This window comes from Clavispora lusitaniae, assembly GCF_014636115.1.
Source record: "Clavispora lusitaniae strain FDAARGOS_655 chromosome Unknown tig00000038_pilon, whole genome shotgun sequence".
Classification (NCBI taxonomy): Eukaryota; Fungi; Ascomycota; class Pichiomycetes; order Serinales; family Metschnikowiaceae; genus Clavispora; species Clavispora lusitaniae.
In genome coordinates, this window is record NW_027093976.1 from 750,266 (window position 1) to 764,408 (window position 14,143).

Consider the following 14,143-nt stretch of genomic DNA (forward strand, 5'->3'; position numbering starts at 1 on the left):
GATGGGGCCTGCCATCTAAACCGCCAACGCCGAGCGGTTGAGCGCCAGAGTCTTGTCTCGCAACGGGGCACGAAGCAGATCGCTGGATTTGACGCTGGCCAAGGAGTAAGACGATGCAGAGAAAAGAGAGAGTTTCGACAGCGCCGATGCAAGCGAGCGGCTGCTGCGGCTTGACAACCGATAACACTCTTGCTTAGAGCGAGTTTCGTTTTGAAGACGACGGGCAAGGTCGTTTCTGATTCCAACAAGAAAGGGTTCGAGCACAGCGACCAACTCGGACTCGCGTACGGTCAAATCCCAATGCAAAAGGCCAATGAGGTCTCTTTCCGCGGCGTTGACTTCAGCATTGGTCAAAAGCCCGTCGGTGTATGCTGTCCAATGTTTATTAAGTGGACTGGAATCGTTCAACAGCTTGGCACTCAAAATGAGAGCGGCCAAAAAAATTCGATGAAGCGTTGTTTCAGAGCCCACAGCATTTCCAGGCAAGGCGTGGCGCAACCTGTTAAGAAACACAAGAGATGCCATGAGTGTAGGAGTCCGCACATTGGAATATTCGATCAAGCGGCGAATAAACAGCTTAAGTGTGACAACTTTTGGCGTCACTAAAAGCAGGCCCAACTTACTGACTGGTGCCTTTGGTTTTTCCACCCGGAGCACAGATGCTGTTGAGGCAGCCAAAAAATCCACCATCTCGCACGTCACTGCCAGTCTTGAAAAGACCTTCAACGCTTCAGAGTCAGACATATTCGCTTTCAGTTGGCGGTTGCAATAAATATGCGGGTAGGTATAAAATGAAGGTTCCCGTGAAATGGGAAGAGTAGGCCAGTGCTGTGGAGGTCAGGAGAAGAACAAGAACCTGGTGTTCAAAGCAGGGTCTGCGAAAAGTCTTTATACCCTGACGCGCCTGCCTTCCAATGTCACTTGCATAATGCATCGGTTTTTTTTTTTTTTTCCAAGCGCGTACGTACGCGCTGCAAGGTACACTATTTACCTATTTGGTGCAAGGTACAGGTTCGCTCCACTTGCCTTCCGGATAAAACCAGCGAACAAATATCGGCCCAGCCTATTGTCTCTTGTGCACGAATCGGGGTTTTGCATTCGTGGACGCGTCGGGCCCTTACATAAGCCATGTCAAAACTTAAAGCCTTCTGCGTACACCCCATTCATTGACATACTCTATATGCCTGTCAGTTGCTTATCAACTGACACGTCTAGATGGAAACCATACAAAAAATGGAACTCGGCATTGTTGCATCCCTTCCACCGGGCTTGCTGTTAAAGCGCGCTAAGTGGTATGATATTTCTATTGTAGATATTATGGTATCAGACGTTCAAATGGTGAACAGAACACTCGAATGAAAATACGTGCGGGCCTGGACACGCCCAGTCAGGTCCTAGGAGCTGAATAAGGGGGTATAGAAAGGTGACTTACCATACAGGAAGAAGGATGGGATGTGTAGCTCATGATGTGGTTTCTGAAACAGGACTGATATATTGCCCTTTCAGTTAAAGGTAGGCCACGGAATTGCATTCGAAGCCAGTGTTACTCATGAATACTTCAAAGTGCCAACAAGGTCATTGGGATTCTGTAGTTAACTCACTTTGAATTCTTACAGGTATTTGAATACCGAGAGTCGTTGTCAACTACGAACACCTCTAGTTGAAATTCCTGTGTTCAACGAATGTGCTGTTTTGTTCCTGATTTGCCTTTCATGTATCGCTTGTTTGACAACTCTCGCCTGATGAGCGATTAGGATCCCCCAAATACACAAGCGTAACCACCTATTGGTTGAGTTTCTGTAATACTGGGATAGGCATAATCAAACAAATTGGTGTATCATATTTATGACTTGAAGCACAATGTATTGCATGTCTCAAATGACGAAGTATATGTAAATACTAACAGGCAAGCTGGTGTACATTAAAACAAACAGCTACGGGCCACAATAGGCTCAGACTGGGTTGTCTGGATAGTAAAAGAACGCCAAGGCCACTATCAAGTAGGTACTCAACAACATAGCACCTTCCAACCAGTTAGATTCACCATCAAGGATCACCAAGTTGGTGATGAAAACGGACACAAACATCACAGCAGTCTCGAAGGTGGAAAAGTACAATGACATAGGCACGTCAATAATCCAGCCAATGATAACCATGAACGGAGTGACAAAAATGGCAATTTGCAACGAGGAACCCACAGCCACGCCAATAGCCAAGTCCATCTTATCTTTCATGGCCACAATTATGGCTGTTGCATGCTCAGCAGCATTTCCGACGATCGGAATCACAATCAAACCAATAAAAGTCTTGGACAAACCAGACAGCTCAACAATATCGTCAATGGCACCCACCAAGTAATCGGCACAGAAAGAAACAAGAACAGTGGCAAGAACCAAGACAGAAAGAGAACCCAACACAGACAAGTGCTGTTCCTCGGCCTTATTCTCTGCTGGAATAGTCGAGGTAATAATTCCATCATCAGCTTCTTGCGTTTGCTCTTCAAACAACGCACGGTGGGTCTTCAACTGGAACACCAAGTACAAAACGTAGAGAATCAACAAAATGATGGCAACGCCACGAGACAAACTCAAGATCTTGCTGTCTGAGTCTGAGTTAGGGTCAGGAAAGCCGACATCCTTCTTTGGGATGGTGACCGAAGCGTGGAATGCAGCCGGAATCAAAAGACCAGCAGTGGCCAATGCCATAAGAGAAGACATGGTTTGAGCCACTGTCTGGTTGAAAGTTTGCTGGACTCTAGTGAAGCCGCCAGCAAGAAAACAGCAACCCAAGACCAACAACAAGTTCGACAAGATGGAGCCGAGCATCAGTGCCTGGACAATCCGGACCTGGTTGTCTTTCAAAGCAATCACAGACACAATGAGCTCGACAGCATTTCCAAAAGTAGCATTTAACAAACCACCAATGGTTTGGCCAGTATGCTCAGCCAACTCTTCAGTAGCAAACGCAAGAAGCAGCGCCAAGGGCACAATGGCACAAAAGTTGATCCAAAATACCGCGTTAGAGCTCCATCCTAAAATGCCGGCGGCTAAGCCGAGCGGAACAAAAACAAGAAGGTAGTTGACAGGCGACAGAGCCAAGGTCAATTTCAGACCGTTGTAGAACGAACGCTGGAAAGATGGCACAGAATGGGTCTGGCCAAGAAGTGGGTTCAGTTCGGACATGGGGAAAAAGCTAGTGATGAAAGCAACTTTGAGCGATTGATGATAGATGAAGCGAGTATGTATATGCAGTGCGCAAGCGTTTGATGCACGTTGGAGATGAGAATGAAGAGGACAAGTCCGGACAAGAGGAGCAGGATAATGTTCTGTCTGTCGCCACTACCCTATCTAATGTGCTTGAGACTGCTTATGTTTTTCAATGCTTTTTGCTCTTTTTCTGGTGGCTGGCTTCAGCCCGGAAGAGGGGATGTCCGGGTCTTTCATGCGCCGAGGGGTATGTTATGTGTTGATACTTTGATGGCGCATGCATGCAGCGAAGCGGGCATTACGCAGTCACTTGGAACAGGACGAAGACGGTAGCGCCGGAGAGAACTGTATTTAATGTATTATGGGGGCCGGGTCTTAAAGTTTGCAAAATAAACACATTTTCTCAAGCAGACGTTAGGAGTAATTGCAGAGACACGTGCTTGTGATGTAATGTAAAGAGCATGCCAAGACTAGCGAGGATGCCATCGATAAGATTCAAAAAATATGTCAATGTGAACGTGCCAAATAAAGGCCAAAAGATTTCTCTTGTTTCAAGTGTGTAAGTTCCGTAGAGAACATCGAGATGCTAATACTTGTTAGAATAGAATGCTCCATTCGTGCTTTCTTAAGGAAGAACCTCATCTGTAGTAAGGATGCGAAAACACTTCAATGAAGGTACTTTGAAATGGGTTAATCTAGCGAATTATGCTAAAGGTGGTAGAAAACTTTGTGACCAATTCAATCCAACAAACAGTTCGTTACTAAGCCATATACATTTTTCGAATCATTAGAAAGCAACCTCAACGTGCTACAACTGACTTAACTTCTCTTGCTAATCTTCAAATGAACTAGCCTCTCCAGTCGAACAGAAGTGTGACAACAGGCTTACGAGAGTGAGAGACCAAGCCTACTCATTAAATAATGAACATATACGCCCCTTTGAATCCATAAAGTAAGTGTGGTGATAAGACTAGAAAACAAAAGGAAGTTTGGAGAAAACGCAGATTATGAATTCGAAGGCGGAATAGAGCTGGCCAGCTGGCTAGAGCTGCGGAATCGATACTGTAAGACCTATCTTACTGACTAGGATTGAATCCGCCAACATAACGGTACAAGCAAATCTGCTACATTAATACATTGAATCTAAATGATTGAGTTCCCGACTTTCACCTCACAATTCCTTCGATCACACAAGCTCGCGCCATAAGTAAGGCGTGAACAACATCACTGCAGAAAAAAGAGCGTCGATAGCCTCCCACAAGGCAAGCAAAAAACCTGAGACACCCCGGCGCACGAAGTTGCAGTACACACCGTAAAAGGCCACCGAGAAAAAGTGGCTGAACAACAACATCGGATAAGGCAACATGCCCAGAAGCAAGCCAATGGGCCCGCGCACGCAGTCGCCGCCCAACTGGAAGTACTTGAAACAGCCGTCTTGCAAAACCCGAAGCCCGGCCCGGTCGGCGGCAAACAACAGGTATAAGGCAATCAGCAAGGTGTTGACGACGGCGTCCAATTTCTTGCGCTGGGCGTGGAACTGGAGCAAGCGCGCGCGCACTTCGGAGTGGTCGCCCAAATCAACGCCTTGCAAGAGGCGCATGAGCAAAACGGTGTCGTTCAAGCCCACGGTCATGCCGCCGCCTGTGAGCGGATGGCGCATGTTCAACAGGTCGCCGATCATGATGAAGCCGCGGTTTTTCGCCTGGCGCTCCGCACTCAAGTACTGGTTGGGCAAGGCGCGGAACTTGCGCGACGCCACGCACTCGTCGAAGCTGGCGCGCATTCCCTCGGGCAAGTTGGGCGCCACGTCGCGCCGCAAGTAGTCGAAAAAATCGTCGTTCGAGGCGGACGGCGGGCGCGCGCCGCGGTGCGCGCACAACATGCGCGTCTCGTCGCTCGAAACCTGGTACGCCAAAACGGGCGCGTGGTCGCCCAAGATAACGTGCCCGCGGCCCGGCGCTGGAAGCTTGCACCCGTGCAACGCCAACGCCACGAAATACGAGCCGATTTTGGGCACGTAGTCGGCCGCGTGCTCGCGCCGGAACTTGGAGTAAATGCCGTCGCATGCAAACGTGGTTTTGGCGTGGTACGTCTCCACCAGGCCGTCGGCCAACTTGACGCGGACGCCACGAACGAGGTCCAGCGCATGCTCGTCTCGCACAACCGCGGTGGCGGTGCCTTCGACCGCAGTGACGTTTTTCTCTGCCCGGACGATGGCACGGAGGTTCATCAAAAACTTGCCGTGCTGAAGCGCCACGCCGCGCACATGTGGGTCGGCGTCCCATTCGGCGGCGTCGAGCGCCTTGTCGTCGGTCCGCATCTTGTCGTTGCCGTTGCTCACGCAGCAGGGCACTGGCCGCACGCTGGCGTCCACGTCCAGCTTGGCCGGGTAGTCGATCTGCACCGAATCCTGGCCAAACTTGATGTAGTAGCCTGTAACAGGCACCGCACCGATGCCGTTGACTGCCTGGATCATTCCAAGCTCGCGCAACGCCTTGAGCCCCGCCGGCTGCATCAACTCGCCCACAACACGGTCTTTTGGCTCGCTCCAGTCACGCTCGACGATCATCACCGTCTTTCCCTGGCGGGCGAGAGCTGTGGCCACACAGGGCCCGACCACGCCGGCGCCAATCACAATCGCGTCGTATTCCATGGCAGATGTGCTGTTTTTTCCCGTTTGTATGTGCTTTCGCGGGCTGTTCGCTGCTTTTCTGGCGAATCTGCTAGCTTCTATACTTTATAGCGCTCGTATAGAATCACCTGAGTATGCGGCCTGCAGAGAGCCACGGCCATCGAGATGACTACCTTTGGCGACACTGAACGACAAACGGGTATATTGATGGCTGGAAGGTATTGGCTGGGCTGTGTGTTCTCTTTCATTGTTTTATCCTTTTTTTTTTCTATTCTTTTTTGTTTCTATCCTTTTTGCTTCTATTCTTTGGTTGGTGTATTTTGATATGCTCGACGCACAAAATGATGCGCGATGGCTGAGCTTGATATTGATGTTGACCAAATGGTTCTCGTGACTTTTTAATCGGATAATTCTCATCTAGGTTCCTCTTGGCATGTTCAAAATGTCGTATGAGCGCATCTGAGCAGCTTTTTGGAGCGAGTTTTGCAAACTTTTTGTAAACTTTGTGCCTACGCCTCTCTAATGTGGACTGCACCATCGTATCGCTTAAGGTCGTCTACGTAAACAAACGTAGATTGATGTCGAGAAGTTTGCAAGGGAAATTGTCAGTAAATAATTGTAGTTCCTCTTCTCTTTTGAACATTCGTGTAGCTCTATACATTTACCGATGGCTATTTTCATTTCCACATTACAAACCAAGAAGCTCCCAGTGGCTGAAGTAAATCACATGCAAATGTCGCGTCCCGATAAGAGAGGTGAACATCGGCTCATGTTCACATTACACATTACCCCATTTAAGCCTTGCAATTCTGTCGTAAGCGTGCGGCTCTAACGGTCTGAAGACTGGATATGCGCTTGTGTGGTCCATATATGTTCTTGATGTTTACATGTAGTTCAGTTTTTTCTTCATAGTTATGTGGCCATTGCGTATCTCGAACCAAAGAGATTGGTGACGAAATCAATAAGTAACTCAGAGTTCCAGACTTCATAATAGTGTAAGCATAACCCATACCATGTGGTTCCATCTGGTAAACTATGAACTCTGTTTCGTTAGGGATTGAACTAGGCACTTGATTGAGAACGACATGGCCACTAATGAATGTATTGAGTCGATTGAACATGGTTTATCTTGAATCTAGCTTCAGCACTTGAACTTGCGTATTTCTTCAAATCCGAGCAGCAAACCAAAACGGTAATCCATTTTCATTTCCTTCTACTTTGCCAAATCAGATTGGCAATAGATCGATCCGCTTCACTTTTCCTCAGAATTAATTAAATTTTCACTTTCATTCTCTCCTTTCAACTTCGTATCATTACACTATCAGAAAGGTGTTTCTCACCGTCAACAAGTTTTGTTTTACTGGATGAAAGCTATAAGGATTACCAATGTTGCAACGGATGAAATGTTTGAAAACACTTTTTGTCCTTTAACGTGCTTCTCGGCTCTGGTGGTTGTGCTTTTAGTAAGTGAAAACATATCTTCGGGCCACGTACATACGCCCACATTTAAATGATTGTGTATTGATGATATTAATAGCATGTAAGCCATGCAAATTAGTGCTTCTGCTGCGACGCCGCTCATCTAGTCTCATCCGCCGCACAAAACGCTATCGACCTTCCAGTACCGTTCTAAATGCCACTGATGCCTCGACCACTCACTAGTGTTCTTGTGTCGCCACCAGCTTAATCGCTGTCACTCTCCTCCTCGGCATCACGCAACCACTCCACAAACTGGCCTGCCAAGGTCCGTACCTGTGCAAACTGTGGTCTGTCACGTTCCGCCGCCGTCCACCACCGCAAAATGCTCTCCTCCTCCACAATGTCCAATTCGTACAACTGCCGAAGCGCCACAAACAACACTACGGCGCCGCTGGCCAACGGAGCACAGGCCGTCTCCAAAAGCTCGGCCAAGTCGTCCTGCTCCGACGCAGAGAAGACCTGGCGCCGGAACAAGCCACCCCACTCGCCAAACACCTTGCTTGCAGCATCACGAGCGCCCAATGTTGCAGTCGACTCGAAATGAGCCACGCGCCGCACCATAGCCTCGACTGTGGCAGCTCTGACCTCGTGGTACGTCACATTCATCGACATACGCAAGGTGTTGAGTTCCAACAACGCCGTGTCCATGTCATGGTTGTGTTCCATGGCCCGCTCCACTGTGGCCACCGCCTCTGTGGCAAAATCTTCGTCGTCTGAGAAGTCTGTCGATGCCGACGACATGCGGCGTCTGCGCGAGCTGCGGCGTCTTCTGCGCGAAACCAGCGCAATCAGCTCGTCCGAACCGTTGCCCTGTAAGTAGAACGCCGGCGGCGCTCCACCGGTCTCGGCGCTGCGAGTTTCACCGGCTGAGACCGTCTCGCTAAAGTCCACCACGGATCCAGGCAAGAGGCGTGCGCCGTGGCCCACAGTCGCGCCAGAGGCGACCACAGCTCCACTGATCTCGGCGCCGTCTTCAATCACCGCATCGTCCCAAATGTACGAGTTTGAGATTTTCACGTCGGATCCCACGCGGCACCGGCGGCCAACAACGGACCGACGGATCGTGGAGCCTGCGCCGACGTTGGTTCCTGCGCCGACACACGTGCTGCTGCCCACTGTGCACAGCTGTGCAAGCACCACAGGCTGCTCTTTGTAAACGTGGCCCACGCCATGTTCGTAGGAGCCGCCGGCCAAGTTCGAGTCGGGCACGAGCGGATGGGCCCAGCGGGCAAGAACATCCTGCGACACAGCCGCGTACGTGGCCCACAGCTCGACACGGGCCGCGTATTCGCTTGTGATGTAGGCGTAGATGCTTTTCCTCACCAAGTCGGAGGTCAAGACCCCGCGCACAAAGTCGCCACGGAGACTCTGGTAGTCAAAGTTCTCCTGGAAGATCTGCGGCACGTGCGGCAGGCAGATGTCAATGTGGCAGTCGATCAAGTCGTTGCGCACCTCGAGCTCGCCGGCCATATTCTCCAAAAGCTCGGGCTCGATGGCCACGCTGCCTCCTGGAGCGTTGCGCGGCGCAATGTCCTCGTAGTAGTGGCACCGGTGGCTCGCCTTGTCCAACACAAACACGGCTGGGTCCACCTGCGACCGCGTGCGGTGGTTTGGGCTGGCCGCAGAAAGCACCATGGTCACAATGTGGTCCTTGTCCGCCGCCCGCTTGGCGCGGTGGAACTGCAACGCCCGCGCAAAGTCGACGTTGGTGACCACGTCGCCGCTGACGAGAAGAAAGTCGCCCGAAACGATTCCTCGATTGTCCAAGTCTCGCATGGCATCTCCCACTGACCGCGACTCGGCGCTGTTGATGGTGGAAACGGCAAACGCAGAGTTGCGTGCCCACTTCAGCTGCTCAATGTACTGCTGGATCTGGTCGGCGTGCGCCGAGCACATGAGGTACACCTCGTTGACGCCTGTTTTGGCCAAAAACGCCAAGGTGTACTCGATCAAAGGCACGTTGGCCAAGGGAAGAAGACAGCGGGGCGTGCGCGCCGTGAGAGGCAGAAAGCGGGTTTCAAACAGGTCCGTGAGCACAATCGCTTGGAATCGCTCGTCCTGGACAACTTCTTTTTTCTTGTTCTTGGGTGGCATGGGAGTCGAAGAGTGGTATTGCGCGAGCAGAGATTTTATGTACTGCGCACGTGACTCGGCTTTTGGAGAGTAGGAGGTGAATGGGAGCCAGGCAAAGGTTTTTGAAGGTGGCAAAAGTGACTACTTGGTTGGTGGATGGGTTGGTGTTGATATTATTTTTGGTGGTTTCAAGTTGCCATGGTGTGTTGAGGTGTAGCGCATAGTGGCAGAACAAGCTGAGGCTAGAGGACCAAGAACGCTAATTCTGGGGTCCATCTTGTAATTCAGGGCCATTATGCTTAGAGAAGAGGATATCAAGGGCCATTGGCTCTTGAACAGTTGTAACTTCGTTCTTCTGTCTACCTTCTATGTTCGCATGGATATACCCTGTTGTTCGCATGGATCTACCCTTTGTTCGCTTTGATAACTCATGGTTGACTTGAACAATGGTTGGCGTATTTGTGTCTGATACTGTCTCGGGTGCTACACATTCACGGACATTCATGTCTCAAGACTACAGCTGGATCATATCAACATGGTTTGGCCAAAGCCGCAAACACAAACTTCAACTCGTGCTATATACAAGTATAAATAAATTAGGCCGGTTGGTTCTTGACCTCAGCCTCGTGAGCCTTTTGCTCCGCCTGCTGCTGCTTCTGTTCAGCCTCTCTCTCCAACAAAACCTTCTTCCATTCAGGCAAAGGTGCAGGCTTGCCCTTGTTCAATTCCTCCTCCTTCATGGCCAACACAATGGTACTCAAAAGCAACACAATGGTGACGGCCTGGGCATACATTCTGGCCTGGACCAACTTCTGGGGACCGGTCATGACCTTGTCTCTGTTGACGTAGACCCAGGAGCCCCACATAGAAGCGACCCACGAAGTGAGAATGATCTTGTACTTGTTGTTGTTCAAGGAAGTGAAGGTCTTTTCGGACAAGGACATGTTGTTCCATTCTCTGTATTGCTCCATCATCTGCTGGTTGGCGTAGTCGGACTGGTACATTTGTCTATCAAAGTCCCACGAGCCTTGGTCGGCAAAGAAGGCCGAAATGGCAACGGTAGGCATGGTAAGAATACATGTTTTCACCGAAGTGTTGAAGGCAGCAAATCTCACTGGGTGTCTGGTTTTAAGGTAGGCGAAGAGACCGACAGAAACCAAACCACCGTAAAACAAGCCTTTGGCACCTTCTGCAAGCACATGAGAGGAGTGGGCTTCTCTTTCTTCTTGGGTAATGATTTTCATGATTAGTAATGTATGATAGGGTGTGAGGAAACTGGGAATGCACCCTACTATATATGAATTGCGCGAACGGTGTGAATAATAATATTTTCCGTCAGGTTAGAGGAGCAAGCAAACGAAAAGTAGTGCTGACGTCGAATGTGCAAGTATTTGTATCTGGAGCAAGTTTCTTTTGACGGGGTGGCCAAGGCTCTGTATTTATATTGCCGTAGTTCGGCCGTTTTTTGCATCTATGGCGTGACTCCTGGCCACTTAGTGCGGCTACCGATGCTTCTAGGCAGGCTGGATGGGAGATTCCGAGCGTTTTTGTAGTTCCGAGCGGTTTTACGGTATCCAACCAGAGAAACAGAGCACAATTAATACAATACAGACGTAAAAAAAGAAAAAGAAAAAGAAAAAATTAGGAAAGCAATACCAAGCAAGCACTTACACAACACCTTAGCCCAGGTTCTGGATAATCAGAGCAGCTATTTCACCAATATAGGGCGGTCTTGTGCCTATGGATATTTGCTCAAGAGAAACGCAGTCGCTGCACATGACCAAACATGCAAGACAAGACTGACATGGCCATTATCATACTTACCATGTCATATCATACTTACCATGTCATATCATAATTACCATGCTATATCATAATTACCATACCATATCATAATTACCATACCATATCATAATCACCATGTCCACTTATTCGTGTCTCTTTCAATTCGTATCCATACCATCCGCCACCCCTCCCATTCAATCGAAAGCCATTGGACTTGGTGCGCCACATGTCGGGCTTTGGCGCGGGTTTCGCCGCATCAGGCAATTCCACAATGGCTTTCCCGACTTCGCCCGCCCAGCGGGCCTGCAGAAACGCCGCTCGGCCCTTTGCTCAGCTGACAGTACATAAAGTCTTGGCTCCATTCTACTTCCACAGTATGAAACATATGGCAAACATGGCTATGGACCATTCGGGCATGGACCACCCAGGCATGGACCATCCAGGCATGGACCACGACATGCCAATGGATATGTGCAAAATGAACGTATGTACTTTGATGTGAAACCTTGCCTTGTCCTCTCTAACATCGCAGATGCTCTTCACCTGGGACTGGAAAAACACTTGCGTGGTGTATAAGTGGTGGCACGTGAAAACGTTGGCCGGGTTTTTGGGCACGTTGGTCGCCATCACGGCGCTTAGTATGGGCTACGAGCTTGCCCGGTGCTGGATCTTCAATTGGAGAAACAAGGGCGCCGCGTTTAACGCCTCCAACGTTTCGGGCAGGTCTTTCAAGGCGTTCAAGTCAAAGCTGTCGCTTTTGTACGCTTTTCAAGTGGGCTACTCCTTCATGTTGATGTTGGTGTTTATGACTTACAATGGCTGGTACATGTTAGCTGTGGCGCTCGGCGCCGGAATCGGCCACTACTTGTGGGGAAATCACTCGGAGAACTTATCCTTGTCGTGCCATTAACAAGCTTGGCGTTACCTTTACCGCTAGAATGGTTTCTACATGTGCTGTGTACTGGATATTCAGCTCTCGTCTGCTTGGTTTTGCAATGGGGCTTCAGTATTTAAGCTGTACCAGCTCCTATATTTGCTAGTACTTCTTCGTCATTGTCTACCAATTACTATGCTTCTACTGTGCTTTTTTTTTTTTTTTTTTCTTTGCGTATCATTAACAATATGTAGCTGTTTCCTGAACAATTACCTTGTGAACTCAATTACTAACCCCGTTGATGCCACTTGTAAAACCGTAACCACTCTTAAAATCCAGAGTACTTGGATCTTGCCCTCAACTTAGGACCGTTCAAGTAAAAGAGCACGGGAATAGCCACCATGACCACACACAAACAAGCCAAAACAGTAGAACCCCATCCAACTCTAAATCTCTCGTTCTTCAAGTTGATGAACAACGCTCTGCCAAACAATGGGAATGCACCAGCCATAATACTTCTGAACAAGTCGTTACCGGCAAACACAGATGCCAAGTATCTCCAGAAGGACATACTCAAGTAGTTGAAGAGAGTCTGGAATACAATGAAGGCACCTGCAGCAAAGACAGCTGTACCAATCATTGGGGCAATCCAGTGGATATCTGGAGCACTAGTCCAGCCAAATATGAAGATACCAATAGGCATAAGGATAGAACCCAAAATTGTCATGGGGAGGAAAACTTCTGGTTGCACTTGTTCGCCGACCAAAAGCTTCTTTGTGAATCGCCTATAGATGAATGGAATGAAGAATGCAGCACCAATCATGATACCAATCATAATAGCAACATACGAAACACCCATTTCAATCAATGTAAAGTGATGGATCTCAAGGAACACAATTGGGAACGCCTCAAACCAAGTGTACATGAGGGAGTAGACAAGGCCAATGTAAATGTTGATCAAGAGCACCACAGGCTCGAAAATAATGAGCTCGAAAGGACGCCACAAGATGTCCACAGCCATCTCATGAACCTCCATCTTGCTGTTCTCAATGTGGCCCTCACTGGTGATTTTATCGTTGCCAGTCAACTTTCTCAATCTCTCGGCTTTTCTGTACAAGATGGTCTTCCCGTATGATTCTGGAAGGAACCAACTCAACACAAGGAAAGCACATCCAGAAGTGATACACACAAACCAAAACGTCCAGTGGTAGTTTCCCTTAACCACCAAGATTGAACCGAATAATGGACCCATGGATGGAGCACAAACTGCGGCAATGGACCAGGCACTGATGGAAACAGGAATGTAAGGCATGGCAGTGACATCTCCGACACTGGCACCTCCTGTGGCCAAGCAAGGACTGGCGAAAAAGCCAGCAATGAAACGCAAAACACACAAAGAGGCAATATCAGTCACCAATGCTGTTGGGATTTGCAAAATGAAAAAGATGAACAAGGTGATGATGTAGATGCTAGTTCTTCCGAAGCGGGCATTCTCCGACATTGGCGAGAAAACCATGGGCCCAATGCCGTAACCGAAAACAAACATCGTCAAAGGTAAAGTGGCCAAAGTCTGGTTGATGTTCATTTTTTCCATGATTTCATCGACTCCCGGTGTGTAGATTGCTGACGCCATATACACAAAGGCAGTCAAAATACCAATCTCGAAAATAAATAGAATCTTGTAGAAGAAGGGCCAGTTGTATGGGTTTTCTGGGTCGTCGTCGCCATCCCAGCCGACAATGATCAAGTCGTCTTCCTTTTTGAGACTTTTCTCCAGAGATTCGTTAGACGAAAGCGAAGCACGAGGCTCTTCTTTCAACTTGTCAAGGGAATCAGTAGATTCGACACTGTTTCCGGGAAGATACTTCTCTGGAATAACATAGCCAGGCTTCTCCTCGGCATAACCAAACAATTTGTGCTGTGTAGCGTGGTACAAAAGACGCCCAAAAAAACTTTCTCTGACAAACTTGCTGAGCATTGCGATTAGGTATTAGATGGATGTTTGTCTGAGAAAACAATTAATCCGTCGGGGCATCGGTTCCTTAAATACCTTTTCTCATGCTTGTTTTTTTTATCCGCCATTGCCTCACTAAT

The 14,143-nt window shown here is 48.8% G+C and overlaps 7 protein-coding genes across 7 annotated transcripts; 1 reads left to right on the forward strand and 6 right to left on the reverse strand. All coding sequences in view use genetic code 12, as the record gives it.

Annotated features, from left to right (window-relative positions):
* Window positions 1-15: 15 nt before the first annotated feature.
* Window positions 16-744, reverse strand: PCL2 (cyclin; the record flags this gene model as incomplete). The annotated part of the gene is made up of 1 exon (XM_002618441.2): window positions 16-744. The coding sequence occupies one exon, from the start codon at window positions 742-744 to the stop codon at window positions 16-18; it is 729 nt and encodes a 242-aa protein (XP_002618487.2).
* A 1,208-nt stretch (window positions 745-1,952) lies between these two features.
* Window positions 1,953-3,182, reverse strand: VCX1 (Vcx1p; the record flags this gene model as incomplete). Its single annotated transcript, XM_002618440.2, has 1 exon — window positions 1,953-3,182. One exon carries the CDS (start codon window positions 3,180-3,182, stop codon window positions 1,953-1,955), a length of 1,230 nt encoding a protein of 409 aa, XP_002618486.2.
* Window positions 3,183-4,392: 1,210 nt separating this feature from the next.
* Window positions 4,393-5,859, reverse strand: ERG1 (squalene monooxygenase; the record flags this gene model as incomplete). The annotated part of the gene is made up of 1 exon (XM_002618439.2): window positions 4,393-5,859. One exon carries the CDS (start codon window positions 5,857-5,859, stop codon window positions 4,393-4,395), a length of 1,467 nt encoding a protein of 488 aa, XP_002618485.1.
* Window positions 5,860-7,521: 1,662 nt separating this feature from the next.
* GCD6 (translation initiation factor eIF2B catalytic subunit epsilon) lies at window positions 7,522-9,411 on the reverse strand (the record flags this gene model as incomplete). Its single annotated transcript, XM_002618438.2, has 1 exon — window positions 7,522-9,411. One exon carries the CDS (start codon window positions 9,409-9,411, stop codon window positions 7,522-7,524), a length of 1,890 nt encoding a protein of 629 aa, XP_002618484.2.
* A 575-nt stretch (window positions 9,412-9,986) lies between these two features.
* Window positions 9,987-10,634, reverse strand: FOB63_001448 (uncharacterized protein; the record flags this gene model as incomplete). The annotated part of the gene is made up of 1 exon (XM_002618436.2): window positions 9,987-10,634. One exon carries the CDS (start codon window positions 10,632-10,634, stop codon window positions 9,987-9,989), a length of 648 nt encoding a protein of 215 aa, XP_002618482.1.
* A 767-nt stretch (window positions 10,635-11,401) lies between these two features.
* CTR2 (low-affinity Cu transporter) lies at window positions 11,402-12,085 on the forward strand (the record flags this gene model as incomplete). Its single annotated transcript, XM_002618435.2, has 2 exons — window positions 11,402-11,659; window positions 11,708-12,085. 2 exons carry the CDS (start codon window positions 11,402-11,404, stop codon window positions 12,083-12,085), a joined length of 636 nt encoding a protein of 211 aa, XP_002618481.2.
* A 292-nt stretch (window positions 12,086-12,377) lies between these two features.
* On the reverse strand, window positions 12,378-14,027 carry MDR1 (Mdr1p; the record flags this gene model as incomplete). Its single annotated transcript, XM_002618433.2, has 1 exon — window positions 12,378-14,027. One exon carries the CDS (start codon window positions 14,025-14,027, stop codon window positions 12,378-12,380), a length of 1,650 nt encoding a protein of 549 aa, XP_002618479.2.
* Between the last annotated feature and the right edge of the window lie 116 nt (window positions 14,028-14,143).